General features: G+C 42.5%; 1 protein-coding gene across 1 annotated transcript; it reads left to right on the forward strand.

The window, feature by feature from the left end:
- The first annotated feature begins 9293 nt into the window (after positions 1-9293).
- Positions 9294-15874, forward strand: LOC133779203 (uncharacterized). Its single transcript, XM_062219192.1, has 4 exons — positions 9294-9399; positions 14952-15176; positions 15480-15721; positions 15836-15874. Exons 1-4 carry the CDS (start codon positions 9294-9296, stop codon positions 15872-15874), a joined length of 612 nt encoding a protein of 203 aa, XP_062075176.1.
- Positions 15875-18460: the final 2586 nt, after the last annotated feature.

Below are 18460 nucleotides of genomic sequence, written 5' to 3' on the forward strand. Positions count from 1 at the left end.
TACGAAAAAACAGTTTTTTACCTAAACTTTGAAGTAGCATAACTTACTCATTTCTAAACATTTTTTTGTGTTTCAAAAGCTCAATTTTATGTACTCAATCTCAAAAAAATCACAGTACAATTAAATTTTACAAAACCAATATACAGTGGCTGCTTGACCCCTTGGAAGTCACAGCTCAAAACATGTTTTGTTTTAGGGTATCCTACAAAACCCTTGGGGGTTTTGGTTCCCATTTTCAAAAATCAATACACATGCATCATAAAAATTATTAAAAAAACTACCATAACCTTATTACATCACCAATAAGGATGTGTAGGTCACCCATTCATTGGGATGAAATGGGAGAGAGGAAGTATTTGGGTCTTCAGATGGCTCATAGGACTAATAAGGATATTTAGAAGATCAGAGCTCGAATGCTTGCCTCACAAAGTACACAGAAAAGCTATGCTCACCCTAAGCATAGGAACGTGAAGTTCCAGGTAGGGGACCATGTAATTTTTCGAGTTTCACCACTACAGGGAGTAAAAAGGTTTGGAAGTAAGGGCAATTTGAGCCCTAGGTGTGTGGGATATTGTGAGATCCTGGAAAGGATTGGGTAGGTAGCCTATAGATTGGCTCTGCCCCCATCATTATTAGGAGTTCATGATGTGTTTCGCATCTCAATTCTTCAGAAGTATGTGTCGGATACGACCCATGTATTGAGATATGAGGATCTGGAGCTACACACAGACTTGTCTTATGAGGAGTGACCATTTAAGATCCTAGATAGAAAAGACAAGGTTCTGAGGAACAAGACGATTCATTTAATTAAAGTTTTGTGGAGGAATAGCAAGGTCGAGGAAGCGACCTAAGAGCTAGAGTCAGTTATATGGGATCAACATCCCGAGTTGTTCAGGTAAATTTTGAGGATGAAATTTTCATTAGGAGGGGATAGTTGTAACATCCCAAATTTGCTATCAAGGCTTAGTGCCTTGATTAGTGTGCCGGGAGGGCATAATTGGATTTATATGTGAATTATGTGAAATTAATTGAATATATGTGTGATTGTGTGGCATAAATGAATTATATTGTGATATGAATACTTATGCATGTTTATGTATATTAAATATGCATGTGGGTCTGTTTTCGTTAAAAATGGCATTTTTGTAATTTTGACTCGTTGCGGGTATAATTGTAATAATGTGTGTTGTGTGATTAAGACCACATTATTATGTGGACATATTAGTGATATTTGGCTCGATGCGATCCTAGTGAGCGAGTTAACGGTAAAGTCACAACAACGTCAAATTCCCTGCTCGGGGTGAGACATGGAATCATCAAGATCTTCTCCGTCGTCGCAAGACCTCAAGAAAACGGGTAGACAGAGGTCGTAAACAACATTTTGAAGGGGTCGTTGAAGAAAAACCTCCAGCTTGTAAGACTAAGTGGCTGGAAGAGTTGCCCCATGTGGTATGGGCATACCAGACCACATAACGAACATCAATTAGACATACTCCCTACTTAATGGTCTATGGATGTGAAGCCATCATCCCAGTGGAAACCACAATCCCATCTCACTGATGAGACACATACGTTCCCATCCAGAACCATGCTTTTCTCTAGGAATCCCTAGACCTCGTTGAATAGGTCTGGGAAGCATCACAAATTCAACTAAAATGTATCAAGGAAAGATAGCAAGGCCTTTTAATTCTAAAGTCAAAAGTCGAAAGTTCGGGATTGGTTATCTGGTCTTAAGAAGAGTTTTCCCTGCATCACAAGATCCAGGACAAGATCTAAAATGAAGTGTGTCCGGGAACGTATCGACTAAGGTGGCTAGATGGAACAGAGGTCCCAAGGGCCGGTAACGCTAAACATCTCCACCATCAGTACTAGTAGTCGGGAGGATTTAATCTTATCTTCTCTTTTAAATATATTTACATTTAGTCAATGTACGCCCCCGGGGAACTTCTGATTAAATGAAAATGGTGTGAACAAAACACCATAGGAAGTATTTTAGAAAAGAAAAAGTTCAATGTCCATCTTTAATTTAATCCCAAACAAGTGACCTAAGACCGTACTCTTTGATCACTTGGGGGGTAGGCCATCAATAGATCCGTCTATACAATCTGAAGAAAAAAGGATGCAAGGCCCGAGGCCTAGTCCTAACCCAGATTCATATATAGGCCATCAATAGATTCGTCTACGCAACCTAATGAAAAAAGGATGCAAGGCCCAAGACCTAGTCCTAATCCGAATTCATATAGATTGGGGAGTCCAAAACCCCATAAAATGCCAAAAATTGGATGACTTATTATGGTCTTGGGCAATTAATTTAATCTTTATCCAAGGTTTCACTTAATGGTCTTGGCCGTTGGAGCCAAGATCTTAGGTCTGGGATAACTAAATTAATTTTGATCTAATAATCCCCCTAATGGTCTTGGTCGTTGGAACCAAGATCTTAGGTTTGGGATAACATAATTAATTTTGATCTAATATTCCCCCTAAATGTAGTGTCCCAAATTCGCTAATAAGGCTTAGGGCCTTGATTAGTGTGGATGCCAAAAATCAACCAAATAAAAACTCTTCAGTACCTGGTTGGAACATAGGAATAAAGGTCACTTATTCATGCTATTGGGCTCGAGCCTGTAGGCCTTGTTGAATACAGAAGATCATATCATGAGAAACAACACATTATGAGCCACAAGGTTTGGCCCTGCTAAGCTAAGGGGCCACAATGAATACTGCAAGAGGATAGTGTGGACGCTTAATATTCTGCGCCCATAAAAGATCCCGTGAAGGCCAATCATCCTTTGACGACAACTTCGGATCAACCTGCGATGCGCGAAGTCCCAGCCGCGTCACCATGGCCTCGCTCGGCCATGCCCCAGGTGCAAGGCCCACCTCGCGCGCGCACCCCCCAGGCGTCGCTCGACCATGCCCCTGGCGCGAGGCTCTCCTCGCGCGCGCATCCCCTGGTGTCGCTCGACCCCCTCGCGTGCACGTCTCCCTGGCGTTGCTCGGCCGAGCCTTGGCACCCATGGCCACGAACTGGCCTTGCCATCTAGGCCCCGTGGTGGCCTCGCCCATGCCCACGGAGTGGCCTCGCCATCTAGGCCCCGTGGTGGCCTTGCCATCTAGGCCCCGTGGTGGCCTCGCCCATGCCCCCGGAGTGGCCTCGCCATCTAGGCCCCGTGGTGGCCTCGCCCATGAGGCCTCGTGGTGGCCTCGCCCATGCCCACGGAGTGGCCTCGCCATCTAGGCCCCGTGGTGGCTTCGCCCATGCCCACGGAGTGGCCTCGCCATCTAGGCTCCGTGGTGGCCTCGCCCATGCCCACGGAGTGGCCTCGCCATCTAGGCCCCGTGGTGGCCTCGCTATCTAGGCCCCATGGTGGCCTCGCCCATGGCCTCATGGGGGTCACATCCGCAGCACACTCGCCCTCTTGAACAGCCAAAAGAGTCGCGCCATCAATAAGCCTTCCAAGGGGGCCTCGCGAAGGAATGAGAGCTACGTCACCTAGTGGCCACGTGAGTAGAGCCATGCACCAAGGGTCCCATTCCTTACACCTTCAGACCCCTATGCTTAGAGGCTCCAACACGAGTCAAATGGGACATACTTGTACGACCTAGTACTGAGTACGGACACCAGTACCAGTGGGACTGCTGGGATAAGAGTTATGGCCCGTACGTCTACGGCCAAAGGTCAGAGTCGACACCACTATCACCTGCGCCACTATGCCTGCCACCACTCATCAGGCATGGGTACAGACAAGTAGTGTAGACATCCTCCTGACATCTGCTCCTGTACTGGATGTACGACCACAACCTCTGAAGCCACTCGCCTGACATAGTACTTATGTACCACTTGGTCTCCTGGACCACCATGTACCTAAGGCCATTAGAGCCTACTATAAAATGAACTCTAACACCACCTGAGAGGGGGTTGGAAAATTCATTGTATGCAGAGGCTATTAAGCAATATACATTTTTCACTCCATTGTTCATCTGTGTTTATCCTTTCATAAGTTAATTCTAAGTTCTTATCTAAACATCACCGCATTTACCTTTGAGTTTTCTGACCTAGTTTCATTGACGAGATTTCACCGTCAACAATTAGCATTCTCGGAGGGCAATAATTGATTTAATTATGTTAATAAATGAATTGATGAGTATGTGATTAGAAATGCATGTTTAGGTGAATTAAATATGCATGTGGACCCCATTTGGATATTAGGGGGATATTTATAATTTTAGTCCATTGAGGGCATAAATGTAATATTTGTGTATATTTTGATTGATGCTACAAGTGAGTAGATATTTATTTGTGATGCACGATCCGAGACAATCCTAGGGAGCATTTTAACTAGAAAGTCAAAACGGGGTTAAATACCCGGATCGAGAGAAGCCTAGGGGTATTTTGGGAATGTTATATGTGTTCGGGAATTACCGAGTAACAAGTAGTAATTTAGCAATGATTTGGACATGTCAGGATTAAACACGGATTTATAGGAACACTCGAGGAATTAGCGGGACTTGGAAATTGGCGAAATTGCCCTTAGTGGCACTTGAGGGTTTGAATAAGCTTAGGGGTATTTTAGTCCTTTCGGCTGGGGGATAGGCTTAAGCTTTGGCTGCTGAGGCTTTAGGAGGGGATTAGAAGCAACAGAAGGAAGACTCTCACACTTTCTCTCTCAGTCAATTCTTACACACTCTCTTTGGTCTTGGAGAATTTTGGAGAAACTTGAGGATTTAGTCTAAAGAACTAGTGGATTGGAAACTTAAGGATTGAAATCAGCTCAAAGTCGAGTACAATTTAGAGGAATCCAATGAGGCTCGGGCTACAGGACTGTGCTCGGGATTGCGTTGCTCAGGAAGCTTGGGATACAGGTAAGAAAACTATTGTACTCGTAGAGCAGGGCATGGCCCTATTGTTTGTATTGCAGGGCATGGCCCTATCGATTGGATTGCAGGGCGTAGCCCTATTGTTTATGTTTAGTATATGTTCAAATATTTGTTGATATTATGCTATGTAGTGCATATTTGTGAATGAACGACGAAGGCCGGGAACGGCGAAGGCCAAAAATGGTGAAGGCCGAGTACGGCAAGGGGCTAGGAACGACATTGAGCACGCGGAGTGTAGAGCCGTGTACGGCAAGGGGCCGAGAATGACATTGAGCACGCAGAGTGCAGAGCTGAGTATGGAAAGGGGCTGGGAACGGTGTTGAGCAAGTGGAGTGCAAGTCGTTAGGGCAAGACCCTCCTAGGATACTGGAGTCATCCTCTCGGTGAAGACCGCGAACCCAGAGCCTGGTAAAGTGCCTGGGACGACATGACTGCTATGTGGTTAGCTTGTTGGCTGCTTTGTTATATGCTATTGATAAATATGCCTATGTTATTTGTTTTGTGTTGAGTTTTCTTGCTGGGCTACATCTCACAGCTGCTCTATGGTGCAGGTAAGGGCAAAGGAATGGTTGACCAACCATGATTACGGAGAGCGTGGAGCAATGGGTACATGTTCGGCTTGCCTGGCCGCCAAGGCTAGGTTATTTTGGGAAAATTAAATATACTGTAATAGTTGTTTTGTCGCCTAAGTCGACCACGAGTACATTTTGATATGTAATATATTTTCTAAACAGAATTTTGGGATCCCAACTGTAAAAATTTATGAGATTTCAATGAATAACCAAATTTTTTTATATTTAATGACTTTTAATGGGTTTTATCTCAGTTTAGTCACGCTTGTAACCTAAAACCATGATTAGCGAGTTAATGGCACGTTTAAAACTCACTTAGTAGCGACTCTAAGGAAGTAGGGAGTTACAACTTGGTATCAGTGCGAGCCAAGGTTTATTGTTCCTGGAGATCAACCGAACATGTACGCTCGCTGCCAGTGATAATCTTGACTCAAGGTTGGTTGGTAATTATTGAATTATATGTTTAAATGCTTGCTAAAGTGTCTCATTTGCCTGAGTATTTTAATAGAGTATGATGAATGAGTGGACATATGCATGATGCTAGGGCATGGCCCCCTTGATTGTTGAATGTTATCTATGTTATGTGGATTTGCTGGTTGTGATTGGTTGATGTGAATTGGGAGGTGATTTTGTATGTTGTTATCATGCCTAATGAGCTGCGTCATTGATTGTAGGCATATTGTTGTAATGCCTCGACGATCAATCAAACTCCACGGCAATATGGCCGAGGATGACAACCAGGGCAAGGACCCTTCACCCGCGCCACCGAATTGGCAATAATTATTTTCCGAGTTGGATGCTAGACTTCACCAAATAGAAGAAGAGCTTTGACAGTTGAGGCAACATGCCCTTTCTCAGGGCATTGAGTTGTAGGTTCTAGAGGCTGTGGCGCCAGTGCTAGCCCAGCCTGTTGTGGAGAATAGATGGGAACCTTTGTATGAGAGGTTCAAGAAGCAGTATCCTCCCACCTTCGAGGGTGAACCAAACCCACTGCGGGCAGAGTAGTGGATGAATATGATTTCTTCCATCCTGGATTTCATGAGGGTGGAAGGGACTGAGAGAGTAGCTTAAGCCATCTACATGTTGAGAGAAGACACCCGCATCTGGTGGGATGTGGTGTTGCAGAGAAGGAATGTTGTAGTTATGACCTGGGAAGAGTTTAGAAACATTTTTAATGAGAAGTATTACAGTGTCACAGTCTGAGCTGCGAAGGTTGATGAGTTTACCAACCTGACTCAGAATCAAATGACAGTTACTGAGTATGCTCTAAAGTTTGACCAATTAGCGAAGTTTGCACCAAATTTTGTGTCGACTGACATGGCAAGAGATATTAGTTTGTGCGAGGATTGAATGTCATGATCGTCTGTAATGTCAAGATAACCTTGGATCTGAGACTGCCACTTATGCACAAGTAGTGGACAAGGCCCTTACAGCTGAGGGGATCGAGGATTATATATGGAGAGAGGGTGCTGCTAGGCACGATGCTCGGAGGATGGTGCCTCCTTACTAGAACTAGTCAGGGTAGTGGTCCCAGTGAGCAGAAGAGAAAGGCCCCAAATTCTTTTGTTCCTCCTAGCTCGGATAGGAGGGCACGGGGTGCTTTCAGTGGCAGTCAGGGCGAGGGAGACAACTGGACGAGTTTCCCAGTGTGTCTTTGGTGCAGACGATGACATCAGGGATAGTGCAAGATCAGGGCCTGCTTTACTTGTGGGAGTATCAGCCATTTGAGGAAAGATTGCCCACAAGCCAGGAAAGAAGAGCCGAAGCAGAGCGACAGTCTTGCTCCTTCCAGAGTATTCATCTTGACCCAGACTGAGGCTGAGGCTAGCCCCTCGGTCGTGACAGATCATATTTTTAGTGCTGGTTCTTATTTTACTGCATTTATTGATTCAGGGGTTACTCATTCATTCATTTATGCTAGAGTGATATATCAGTTGTGTAGACCTAGTGAATTGTATGCTAGGGGGTTTTAGACTTTGCTGCCGACTGGGGAACTGGTAATCTCTAGGAGATGGGTTAGAACATTTCCAGTAGAGATAGACAGTAGAGAGTTGTCTATTGATCTGATTAAGTTAGCGATGGATTGGTTATCTAAGTACGGGGCTATGATTGACTGCAAGCGCAGGATGGTGACATTTGAACCAGAAGGGGAGGTACCCTTTTTATTCGTGGGGATAGTGAGTGGACCGCGAGTACCTATGATTTCGGCACTGAAGGCTAGGGACATGATGCAGGGGGGTTGCATAGGATTCCTAGCAAACATTGTGGATACCTCTAGAGTTGTGTCGGTTGGACCAAGTGAGACCAGATTGGTATGTGAGTTTCCAGATTTGTTTCCCGCAGATTTGCTAGGATTGCTGCCACACCGAGAGATTGAGTTTGTTATAGAGTTTGCGCCGGGGGCGAAGCCAATATCTAGGACACCTTATAGAATGGCTCAGGCAGAGTTAAAGGAACTTAAGATTCATTTGCAAGAGCTATTAGATTTGGGATTCATTCGAACGAGTTTCTCGCCATGGGGTGCTCCAGTGTTGTTTGTCAAGAAGAAGGATGGATCCTTAAGGATGTGCGTTGACTAGAGAGAGCTGAACAAGTACCTGCTACCTAGGATCGATGACTTTTTTGACCAGCTACAGGGGAAGGCAGTGTTCTCTAAGATTGACCTTCACTCAGGCTACACCCAGTTAAGGATTAAAGAGGAGGACATACCAAAGACCGTTTTCCGCACGAGGTATGGACATTATGAATTCTAGGTTATGTCATTTGGATTAACCAATGCCCCAACAACCTTTATGGATTTGATGAATAGGGTCTTCAAGGACTATTTGGACAAGTTTGTGATCGTATTCATTGACAACATACTAGTGTAGTCTCAGTCATAGACAGAGCACGACCAACATCTGTGCTTTGTATTACAATTGTTGAGGGAGCATAGGTTATATGCTAAGTTCAGCAAGTGTGAATTTTGGCTACTGTAAGTAGCATTTCTGGGTCATATTTTCAGTAAGGAGGGGATTTTGGTTTACCCAAGAAAAATTGAGGCAGTGAGAGATTGGCCTAGGGCGAGTAGTGTACCAGAAGTTAGGAGCTTCTTGGGATTGGCAGGGTATTACCGGCGGTTTGTCGAGGGATTCTCCAGAATAGCCACACCATTGAACGAGCTGACACGTAAGAAGACTAAGTATGTGTGGACAGACAGGTGTGAGAACAGTTTCAAAGAATTGAAGCGGATTGATCACCACTCCAGTATTGAGTCTGCCATCAGACAATGAGAAGTTTGTGGTTTATTGTGATGCTTCCAGACAGGGTTTAGGGTGTGTGCTGATGCAAGCCGGAAAGGTGATAGCCTATGCATTGAGACAGCTAAAGGAGTATGAGCAGAGATATCCCATGCATGATCTGGAGTTGGCAGCGGTGGTATTTTCACTTAAGGTTTGGAGACAATATTTATATGGTGAGAAGTGCGAAATATACACCGACCATAAGAGTGTGAAGTACTTCTTTACTCAGAGGGATCTGAATATGCGCCAGAGATGGTGGTCAGAACTGGTAAAGGATTATGATTGTGATATCCTATACCATCCTAGGAAGGCTAATGTGGTGGCTGATGCATTGAGTCAGAATAGCCCAGGATAGTTGTTCAGTTCGAGACAAATATCAGATAAGTTAGCTGAAGAGATGACTAGAGCGGGTATAGAGTTTGTGGTTGGTCAGTTAGCCAACATCACTCTTCAGTCGGCACTCTTTGAGAGGATCAAGGATGCACAGGGGGAGGATCCCCATTTGATAGAGCACAAAGAGAGTGTCTTAGCCAGAGCGGCTAAGGACTTCTTTATTTCAGAGATGGGACAACTAAAGTATAAGGGCTGGATTTGCGTTCTGATGGATTCGGGTATTGGGCAAGAGATACTGGATAAGTCTCATACCAATCCCTATTCTTTACATTCGGGTAAGATGAAGATGTACCAATATTTGAGGACTCTATATTGGTGGCTTGGGATGAAGAGGGATGTGGTGGATTATGTGGCCAAGTGTTTGACTTGTCAGCAGTTAAGGCTGAACATTAGAGGCCAGCAGGGTTGTTGCAGCCTCTAGGGATTCCAGAGTGGAAATGGGAGGATATCACCATGGACTTCATTGTTGGTTTGCCGAAGATCGTGGGGCAACATGATTCCGTGTGGGTGATTATGGATAGTTATACCAAGTCAGCCCACTTTTTGCCTGTGAGGACGACTTATACTATGGAGCAGTATGCTGAATTTTATGTGAAGGAAATTGTCCAAATTCATGGGGCTCCAAGGTCGCTAGTATATGACAAGGACACCACCATCTCTTCCAAATTTTGGGAGAGCCTGCAGAAGGCTATGGGCACACAGTTGAGCTTTAGTACAACTTATCATCCTTAGATGGACGGAAAGTTTGAGAGGACAATTCAGTTACTGGATGATATGCTACGAGCCTGTGTGCTGGATTTTAGGGATCTTGGAGTAAGTATGTCCCATTGATTGAGTTTTCATACAATAACAGTTATCAGGTGACTATGGGACTGGCTCCGTATGAGATGTTATATGGGAGAAGTGCAGATCACCTATCCATTGGGACGAGAAAGGTGACAGAAGGTATCTTGGTCCTAAGATTGTTCAGAGGACCAATGAGGCGATTGAAAAGATTAGAGCTCGAATGCTCACTTCCTAGAGTTTCCAAAAGAGTTACTCAAACTTGAAATGCAGGAGCGTAGAGTTTCAAGTCGGTGACCATGTATTTCTCAGAGTTTCTCCCTTGAGAGGAGTGAAACGGGTTTGGTGTATGGGGAAAGCTGAGCCATAGGTTTGTTGGCCCTTTTGAGATTCTAGAATGGGTTGTAGAGGTAGCTTATAGATTGGTGATGCCTCCAGCTCTATCAGGGGTTCACAGTATGTTTCATGCATCCATGCTCTGGAAGTATGTATCAGATTCCACGCATGTGTTGGGTTATGAGAACTTGAAACTGGATCCAAATTTATCGTATGAGGAGAAGCCGATTCAGATTCTTGACCGAAAGTATAAAGTCTTGCGTAGCAAGACCATCGTCTTAGTGAAAGTGTTGTGGAGGAACAACAAAGTGGAAGAGGCGACTTGGGAACTTGAGACAGATATGCGGGATCGGTATCCCGAGTTATTTAGGTAATTTCGAGGAAAAAATTTTTGTAAGGAGGGGATAGTTGTAGCATCCCAAATTTTCTAATTAAGCTTAGGGCCTTGATTAGCGTGCCTGGATGGCAATAATTGATTTAATTATGTTAATAAATGCATTGATGAGTATGTGATTAGAAATGCATGTTTAGGTGAATTAAATATGCATGTGGGCCCCATTTGGCTATTAGGGGCATATTTGTAATTTTAGCCCGTTGAGGGCATAAATGTAATATTTGTGTATATTGTGATTCACACCATGAGTGAGTGGAGATTTATTTGTGATGCACGATCCGAGACAATCCTAGGGAGAAGTTTAACTAGAAAGTCACAACGAGGTCAAATACCCAGCTCGAGAGGAGCCTAGGGGTATTTTGGGAATCTTATATGTGTTCGGGAATTACAGAGTAATGGGTAGTAATTTAGCAATGATTTGGACATGTCGGGATTAAATGAGGATTTATAGGAACACTCGAGGAATTAGTGGGACTTGGAAATTGGCGAAATTGCCCTTGGTGGCACTTGAGGGTTTGGATAAGCTTAGGGGTATTTTAGTCCTTTCAGCTGGGGGATAGGCTTAAGCTTTGGCTGCTGAGGCTTTAGGAGGGGATTAGAAGCAACAGAAGGAAGACTCTCACACTTTCTCTCTCAGTTGGTTCTTACACTCTTTCTTTGGTGTTGGAGAATTTTGGAGAAACTTGAGGATTTAGTCTGAAGAGCTAGTGGATTGGAAGCTTAAGGATTTAGGAAATCAGCTCAGGGTCGAGTATAATTTAGAGGTTTCCAATGAGGCTCAGGTTATAGGACTATGCTCCATATTGTTTGTATTGCAGGGCATGGCCCTATTGATTGGATTGCAGGGCGTAGCCCTATTGTTTATGTTTAGTATATGTTTAAATATTTGTTGATATTATGCTATGTAGTGCATATTTGTGAATGAACGGCGAAGGCTGGGAATGGTGAAGGCTGAGAATGGCAGGAAGCTGAGTACGGCAAGGGGCTGGGAATGACATTGATCATATGGAGTGCAGAGCCAAGTATGGAAGGGGTTGGGAATGACATTGAGCATGCGAAGTGCAGAGACGAGTACGGAAAGGGGTCGGGAACTCCATTGAGCATGTAGAGTGCAAGTCGTTTGGGTGAGACCCTCTTAGGATGTTGGAGTCATCCTCTCGGTGAAGACCGTGAACCCAGGGCCTGGTAAAGCGCCTGGGACGACATGGTCGCTCTGTGTTTAGCTTGTTGGGTACTTTGTTATATGTTGTATATAAATATGCATATGTTATTTGATTTGTGTTGAGTTTTCTTGCTGTGCTTCGGCTCACGGGTACTCTATGGTGCAGGTAAGGGAAAAGGAAAGGTCGACCAACCATGAGTGCGAAGAGCGTGGAGCAATGGGTACATGTTCGGCCTGCCTGGCTTCCACGGCTAGGGTTATTTTGGGAAAATTAAATGTACTGTAATAGTTTTTTTGTCGCCTAAGTTGACCACGTGTACATGTTGATCTATAATATATTTTCTAAACAGAATTTTGGGATCCTAACTGTAAAACTTTATGAGATTTCAATGAATAACCAAATGTTTTATATTTAATGAGTTTTAACGGGTTTTTTCTCAGTTTAGTCACACTTTTAACCTAAAACCTCAATTAGCGAGTTAATGGCACGTTTAAAACTCACTTAGTAACGACTATAAGGAATTAAGGCGTTACACTAGTGATCCTAGCCATTGGAACCAAGATCTTAGGTATGGGTTAAATTAATTAATTTTTATCTAACACTCGCCCCTTATTGGTCCTTGCCATTGGGACCAAGATCCCACAAAGAAAAAGTTCATGCAAAGTGGTGACAAAAAATTGTCTTAAGCGCATTCGCACCCATTCAAGAAATTACAAAAAAAAAAGAGAGGAAAAATCATTACAAGAACCCTTAAGCCAGGGACTCATCTTGGTCTGGGAGAGGGGGGAAGACACCATCTTCATTGTCATCAACCTCAAAGGGCTCCGCGTCCTCTTCCTCCTTGGCCATAAACTCGGCTCTCTTAGCAGCTAGATCAGGATATTCTTGTCTTAAGGTTAATATTCTTATCTTGGAGCCAGGACATATAAATGGCTTCATCGAAGGTGGCCATGAGCATAGCATCCGCTTGCTCCTTCTCCTTCTGAGCCTCCTCAAATAGTTCCCGCTCCAGATGAGCTCGATCCTCCAATGCCTGGACCCAACCCCCAAGGGACACCATCTTCTCCTGCACTTGCCACAGACGGGTCTCAGATGTCTCCAGAAGCGCCTTAAGGGAGGCCTCCGAGTTACAGGCAAGAAACTCCTCGACCCGCAATTTTTCCAACTCCCCAGTCAGATTATCCACCGCCTTTTTATGGTCGGCATCCTTCTGACACAAGGCTTCTTGGTGTTCAATAGTAATTCGAGCTATTTCCTTAGCAAAAGCTTCTTTGGCAGATTCTCAATGGTTGAAGGATGCCTCCAACTCTAACTGGGCCATCTCAAGCTTCATGGCCAACTTCGCCATCAATTATGCATTCTGATGAGCCAATAGAGCATCCTGAAACAAAGTAGAGTTAGAAACACATAAGGAAACAATAGAAACTAAAAGTAAACAAACAGGGCTTACTGCGGTGGCTAGATGCCAAATGGCCTTGGAGATAAAGAAGGCATCACTGATGGCCAAGGTGGCATACCGGTTGAGCCGGAGGTGAGACATGGAGGTCCCCACCTGGGCCAGGAGGTCCGCAAAAAATGGAGACAAGTCCTTCCCCAGCTTGGGACAAAATCCTGTCTTAGCTCCCAATCGGTCGACAATTTGTTGTGGAGAATCGAATGCGTCGGGACGGCTGGAGAACTCCACATTACACCGGGTGGTTAGGACTCGGGCCACCTTGTCCTGATGATCTCTGCCTTTATCCTAGGCCCTTGCCACCATCATCCACCTCTCCTCCATTATTACTGACTCGACCTCTCTCGTAAGGGTGGGGTTAATGGGAAGAACGAGAGCATCTAGGAGTACTGATGAAACGATAAATGTTATGATTGCTTAAATACAAATGATAAAGTGTTAAAATACAAGAATGGTATAAACACTTAGTAGAATTCACATAGTGTAGATGTGAATTTGAGTTTCAAATTGTAGGCACTTATAAAATGGAAATTTGGGTCTAAAGTGATACATAAAAGTATCTAAGGGTTCCCAAACAATTTGGTCTTGCTTAGTGTCCAATGTCAGAGGGGGTGGTGATACGTCACCACCTAAGAGGCGACACATCGCCTGAAGGTTAGGGTTTCCAGAGCTGGATTTACGTAAATGCTCTAAATTACGTGTTTTGCAAGTCTAATATTATTGGTTGGACCTAATGACAGTAACTACTATATATATGGGTCAAAAACACTGATTTGGAAGACTTAATGACTCTCTCTAATCTCTCTCTACCCTCATTCTCTCTCTAGCTCCAAGAACTCTCCAAGAAAGTGCTTGACTTAGAGAGATGAAGACTTGTTCAATCTCAATCCTCATTTCCTCAAGAGAAGGCCTCAAGCATCAATGATGGCTGGGAAATAGAGTACTAGGATAGTGTTTCGCAACGTGTATAAGCCTTGGTTTTGTGGTTTGATATGCTTGAATGATTTTCTCAAGGAAAGTGGTGGTCTTGCTTAGGGTTTTGAAGCTTCATCAAATATTGAAGAACTCCATTGATTTACTTGGGTTTGCAAGTTCTTTCTCAATCTGTTTTATGTCTCTGTCAATCCAAATTTTGTGTAGATTCTATTTTTTGTGGTGGTGTTATCTCACTCTCCCCCAACATTCTAATACTCTATAATCTGAGATAACATATCATGGAAGAATCTAACTCTCTTCCAGCTTTGAGATTCATGACACAAGACTTTGTTAGATTGGATAGATTTGATGGGACTAATTTCGTGCGTTGGCAAGACAAGATTAGGTTCTTGCTCACTACTTTGAAGGTTTACTATGTCTTGGATAAAGACCTAAAGGCCTTGGAAGAGCCCAAGGAAGATGATACTCAAGAACTTATCAAAGAAAGGAAGAAACATGAAGAAGATGAGCTAATATGTAGGGGTCACATCCTCAATGCCCTCTCGGATAGGCTCTACAATCTCTACACCAACACCAAGACTGCCAAGGAGATTTGGGAGGCCTTGGAAAAGAAGTACAAAGCAGAGGAGGAAGGTACAAAGAAATTCCTTATTACTCAATACATGGAATTTAAATTTTATGATGATAAACCCTTTCTCCCTCAAATTCATGAGCTGCAAATTATTGTGAATAAATTTTCTACTCTTAAAATTGTTTTGCCAGAACAATTCCTTGTTGGTGCCATTATAGCCAAGCTACCTCCTTCGTGGAGAGACTATAGGAAAAAGATGCTCCATAGAAATGAAGAGATTTCTTTGGAGGAGATTCGCCAACACTTAAGAATTGAGCAGGAATCTCGTTCTAGAGATTTTAATGATGAGAAGTCCAATGGAGTGACTTCTAAGGCCAATGCTGTGGCAAATCCTCCTAACAAAGGCAAGGGAAATGGCAAGAACAAGGGCAAGGGCCAAAAACCCTTGGGGCCCAAGAAGAATAAGGGGAAATTCAAGAGTTCTAAGGGACCTTGCTATGTGTGTGGCAAGAATGGCCACTTTGCTAGAGATTATAGGTTCAAGAGGAGCCATAACAATGATGCAAAGGTCAACTCGGCTCAAGAGGAGCTAGTGGCCACATTTAGTGAGGTAAATGCCATTCATGGAAAGGTGAGTGGGTGGTGGTATGATACTTGTGCCACCATTCATGTAACCTATGATAGATCTCTATTCAAGACCTTTGAATCTTCAAAGGAAGGGCATGAAATTCAAATGGACAATAAGAAAATGTCCAAGATTAAAGGAAAAGGAACTATTGACTGGTTCTTCACATCCGGCATGAAGGTTCTTCTCACTAATCATTTGTATGTACTGGAAATGAGTAAAAATCGTGTGAGTGGAAATTTTCTTGGCAAACAAGGAATCAAGGTTGTGATTGATTCCGGCAAGCTCATTTTATCTAAAGAAAATGTTTTGTTGGAAAGGGTTATGCTTGTGATGGTATGTTTAAACTTTGTACTTCCATTGACAATGTGAACAATAAAGTCTCTTCTTCTTGCTATATGGTTGACTCAAATTCTATTACTTTGTGGCATGTTAGACATGCACATGTAGATCTTAGCACAACTAAAAGGGCTGTCAAATGAGGATTAATTGATTGTGATAATGTTGAGCATGAAAAATGTGAATTATGTGTTAAATCTAAAATGGCAAAGAAACATTTTCCTAGTGTTGAAAGAAACTCTAATTTGTTAGATTTGATACATAGTGAATTATGTGAACTTAATGGAATGTTAACTAGAGGAGGAAGTCGATATTTTATTACTTTCATTGATGATTGATCTAGGTTCACATATGTATATTTGCTTAAAAAATAAAGATGAAGCATTTGATGTGTTTAAAGTGTAAGCAGAAGTTGAAAATCAACTTGAAAGGAAAATTAAAATACTTAGAAGTGATAGGGGTGGTGAATATTTTTCAAATGAATTTAACTTATTTTGTGAAGAACGTGGAATAATTCATGAATGTACAACCCCTTATACTCCACAAAAAAATTGTATAGAGGAAAGAAAGAATAGAATATTTATTGAAATGATTAATGCTATGCTATTACATTCTAAATTGAGTTTTAGTTTGTGGGGTGAAGCCTTGCTATCCGCTTGTCATATTTTGAATCGTATTCCCATGAAGAAAAATAATATATCTCGATATGAGTTATGTAAAGGAAAGAAACCAAACACTGGTTATCTTAAAATGTGGGGATGTCTTGCTTATTGCAAGAGCACCAATCCTAAAAGGACCAAGTTGGGTCCAAGAGCTATAAGATGTGCATTTTTGGGCTATGCCCAAAATAGCAAAGATTATAGATTATTAGACTTGGAGTCTAATGTAATAATTGAATTTAGAGAGGTTGAGTTCTTTTAGAACATGTCATGCAATGACCACAAGTTAGAACCAACTCAAATAGAGAGCCTCAAGAGGAGACTCCTAAAATAGTTGGTGAGCAACCTCAATTGCCTAGAAGGAGCCAAAGGCTCAAGGATTTGGGATCAAATGAGAAGTGTTCTCCAATAGAGATACTATACCTAGTTGAAGGTGATAATGAGGAAGTTACTTGGAAACATCCAATAGTACTTCAAATAGAAGATGATCCCAAGACCTTCAAGGAAGCAATGTCCTCTAGGGGCTCTTCTTTTTGGAAGGAGGCAATAAATGATCAATGGATTCAATTATGTCAAACCACACTTGGGAATTGCTTGACCTTCCAAATGGGTTCAAACTAATTGGGTGCAAATGGATGTTTAGAAAGAAATACCATACCGATGGAGCCATACAAAACTTCAAGGCTAGGCTAGTAGCCAAAGGTTTCAAACAAAGAGAGGGAGTAGATTACTTTGACACATATGCACCGGTAGCAAGAACTACTTCTATAATATTGATGTTTTCCTTATCATCTATATACAACCTTTATGTTCACCAAATGGATGTCAAAATGACATTTCTAAATGGGGATCTCGAGGACGAGGTCTATATGGAACAACAAGAAGGTTTTGTTCTCCAAGGAAATGAACATAAAGTGTGTAGACTTGTCAAATCATTATATGGTTTGAAACAAGCCCCAAAAAAATGGCATAAGAAGTTTGATAAAGTCATTGTTTCTAATGGATTTAGACACAACAATGTGGACAAGTGCTTATATTCTAAGACTTGTGGTGACTTTGTCATACATGTATACCTATATGTAGATGATATGTTGATTTTGAGTAACGACAGTCAAGGAATAATGGAAACGAAGAGGCTTTTATCCTCTAACTTTAAAAAGAAAGACCTTGGAGAGGTGGATACCATTCTAGGTATCAAAGTTAGAAGGAATAGTGGGGGTTATGTCTTAATTCAAACCCACTATTTTGAGAAAGTGCTCGACAAATTCAGTCATCTTAAAATCAAAGAGGCACATACACCATTTGATTCAAATATGAAGTTTGAAAAGAATGAAGGAAGAGTGGTGGCTTAATTGGAATATGCAAGTGCAATAGGTAGCCTAATGTACGCCGCTCATTGCACAAGAGTGAATATTGCACTAGAAATCCAAGTATCAAGCATTGGAAAGCTATTGAGAGAATACTTGGTTATCTTAAGGGTACCAAGGAGTATAATTTTCACTATACAAACTTTCCAAAGATACTTGAAGGATATTCCAATGCTAATTGGATATCGAGAATTGGAGATAATCTCTTCACCATCGGTTGGGTGTTTACTCTTGGAGGAGGTACTATCTCATGGGGCTCCAAGAAGCAAACATGTATATCACACTCAACCATGGAAGCGGAGTTCATAGCTTTAGTGGTAACTGGCAAATAGGCCGAGTGGCTTTGGAATCTCATGATGGATATTCCTTTAACCAAGGATATGGTATCGACAGTTTCAATACATTGTGATAGCCAATCCGCACTTGCTAGAGCATATAGTAGTGTGTATAATGGAAAGTCTAGACACGTTAGTCTAAGACATGAATATGTGAGACAATTGATTTATGGTGGACTCATATCGATCTCATATGTTAAAACAAGTGAGAACTTAGCAGATCCATTTACAAAACCTCTTGTGAGAAGGTTAGTAAGTTATACTTGAAAAGGGATGGGATTGAAACTCCTAGAAGAATAGATTCACCAATGATGGAAAACCAACTCTCAACTTGTACAAATCAAGGGAAAGAGTTCAACGGGTAAGAACAATTCA

Source organism: Humulus lupulus, chromosome 5 (genome assembly GCF_963169125.1).
Source record: "Humulus lupulus chromosome 5, drHumLupu1.1, whole genome shotgun sequence".
In the NCBI taxonomy this organism is placed as follows: domain Eukaryota; kingdom Viridiplantae; phylum Streptophyta; class Magnoliopsida; order Rosales; family Cannabaceae; genus Humulus; species Humulus lupulus.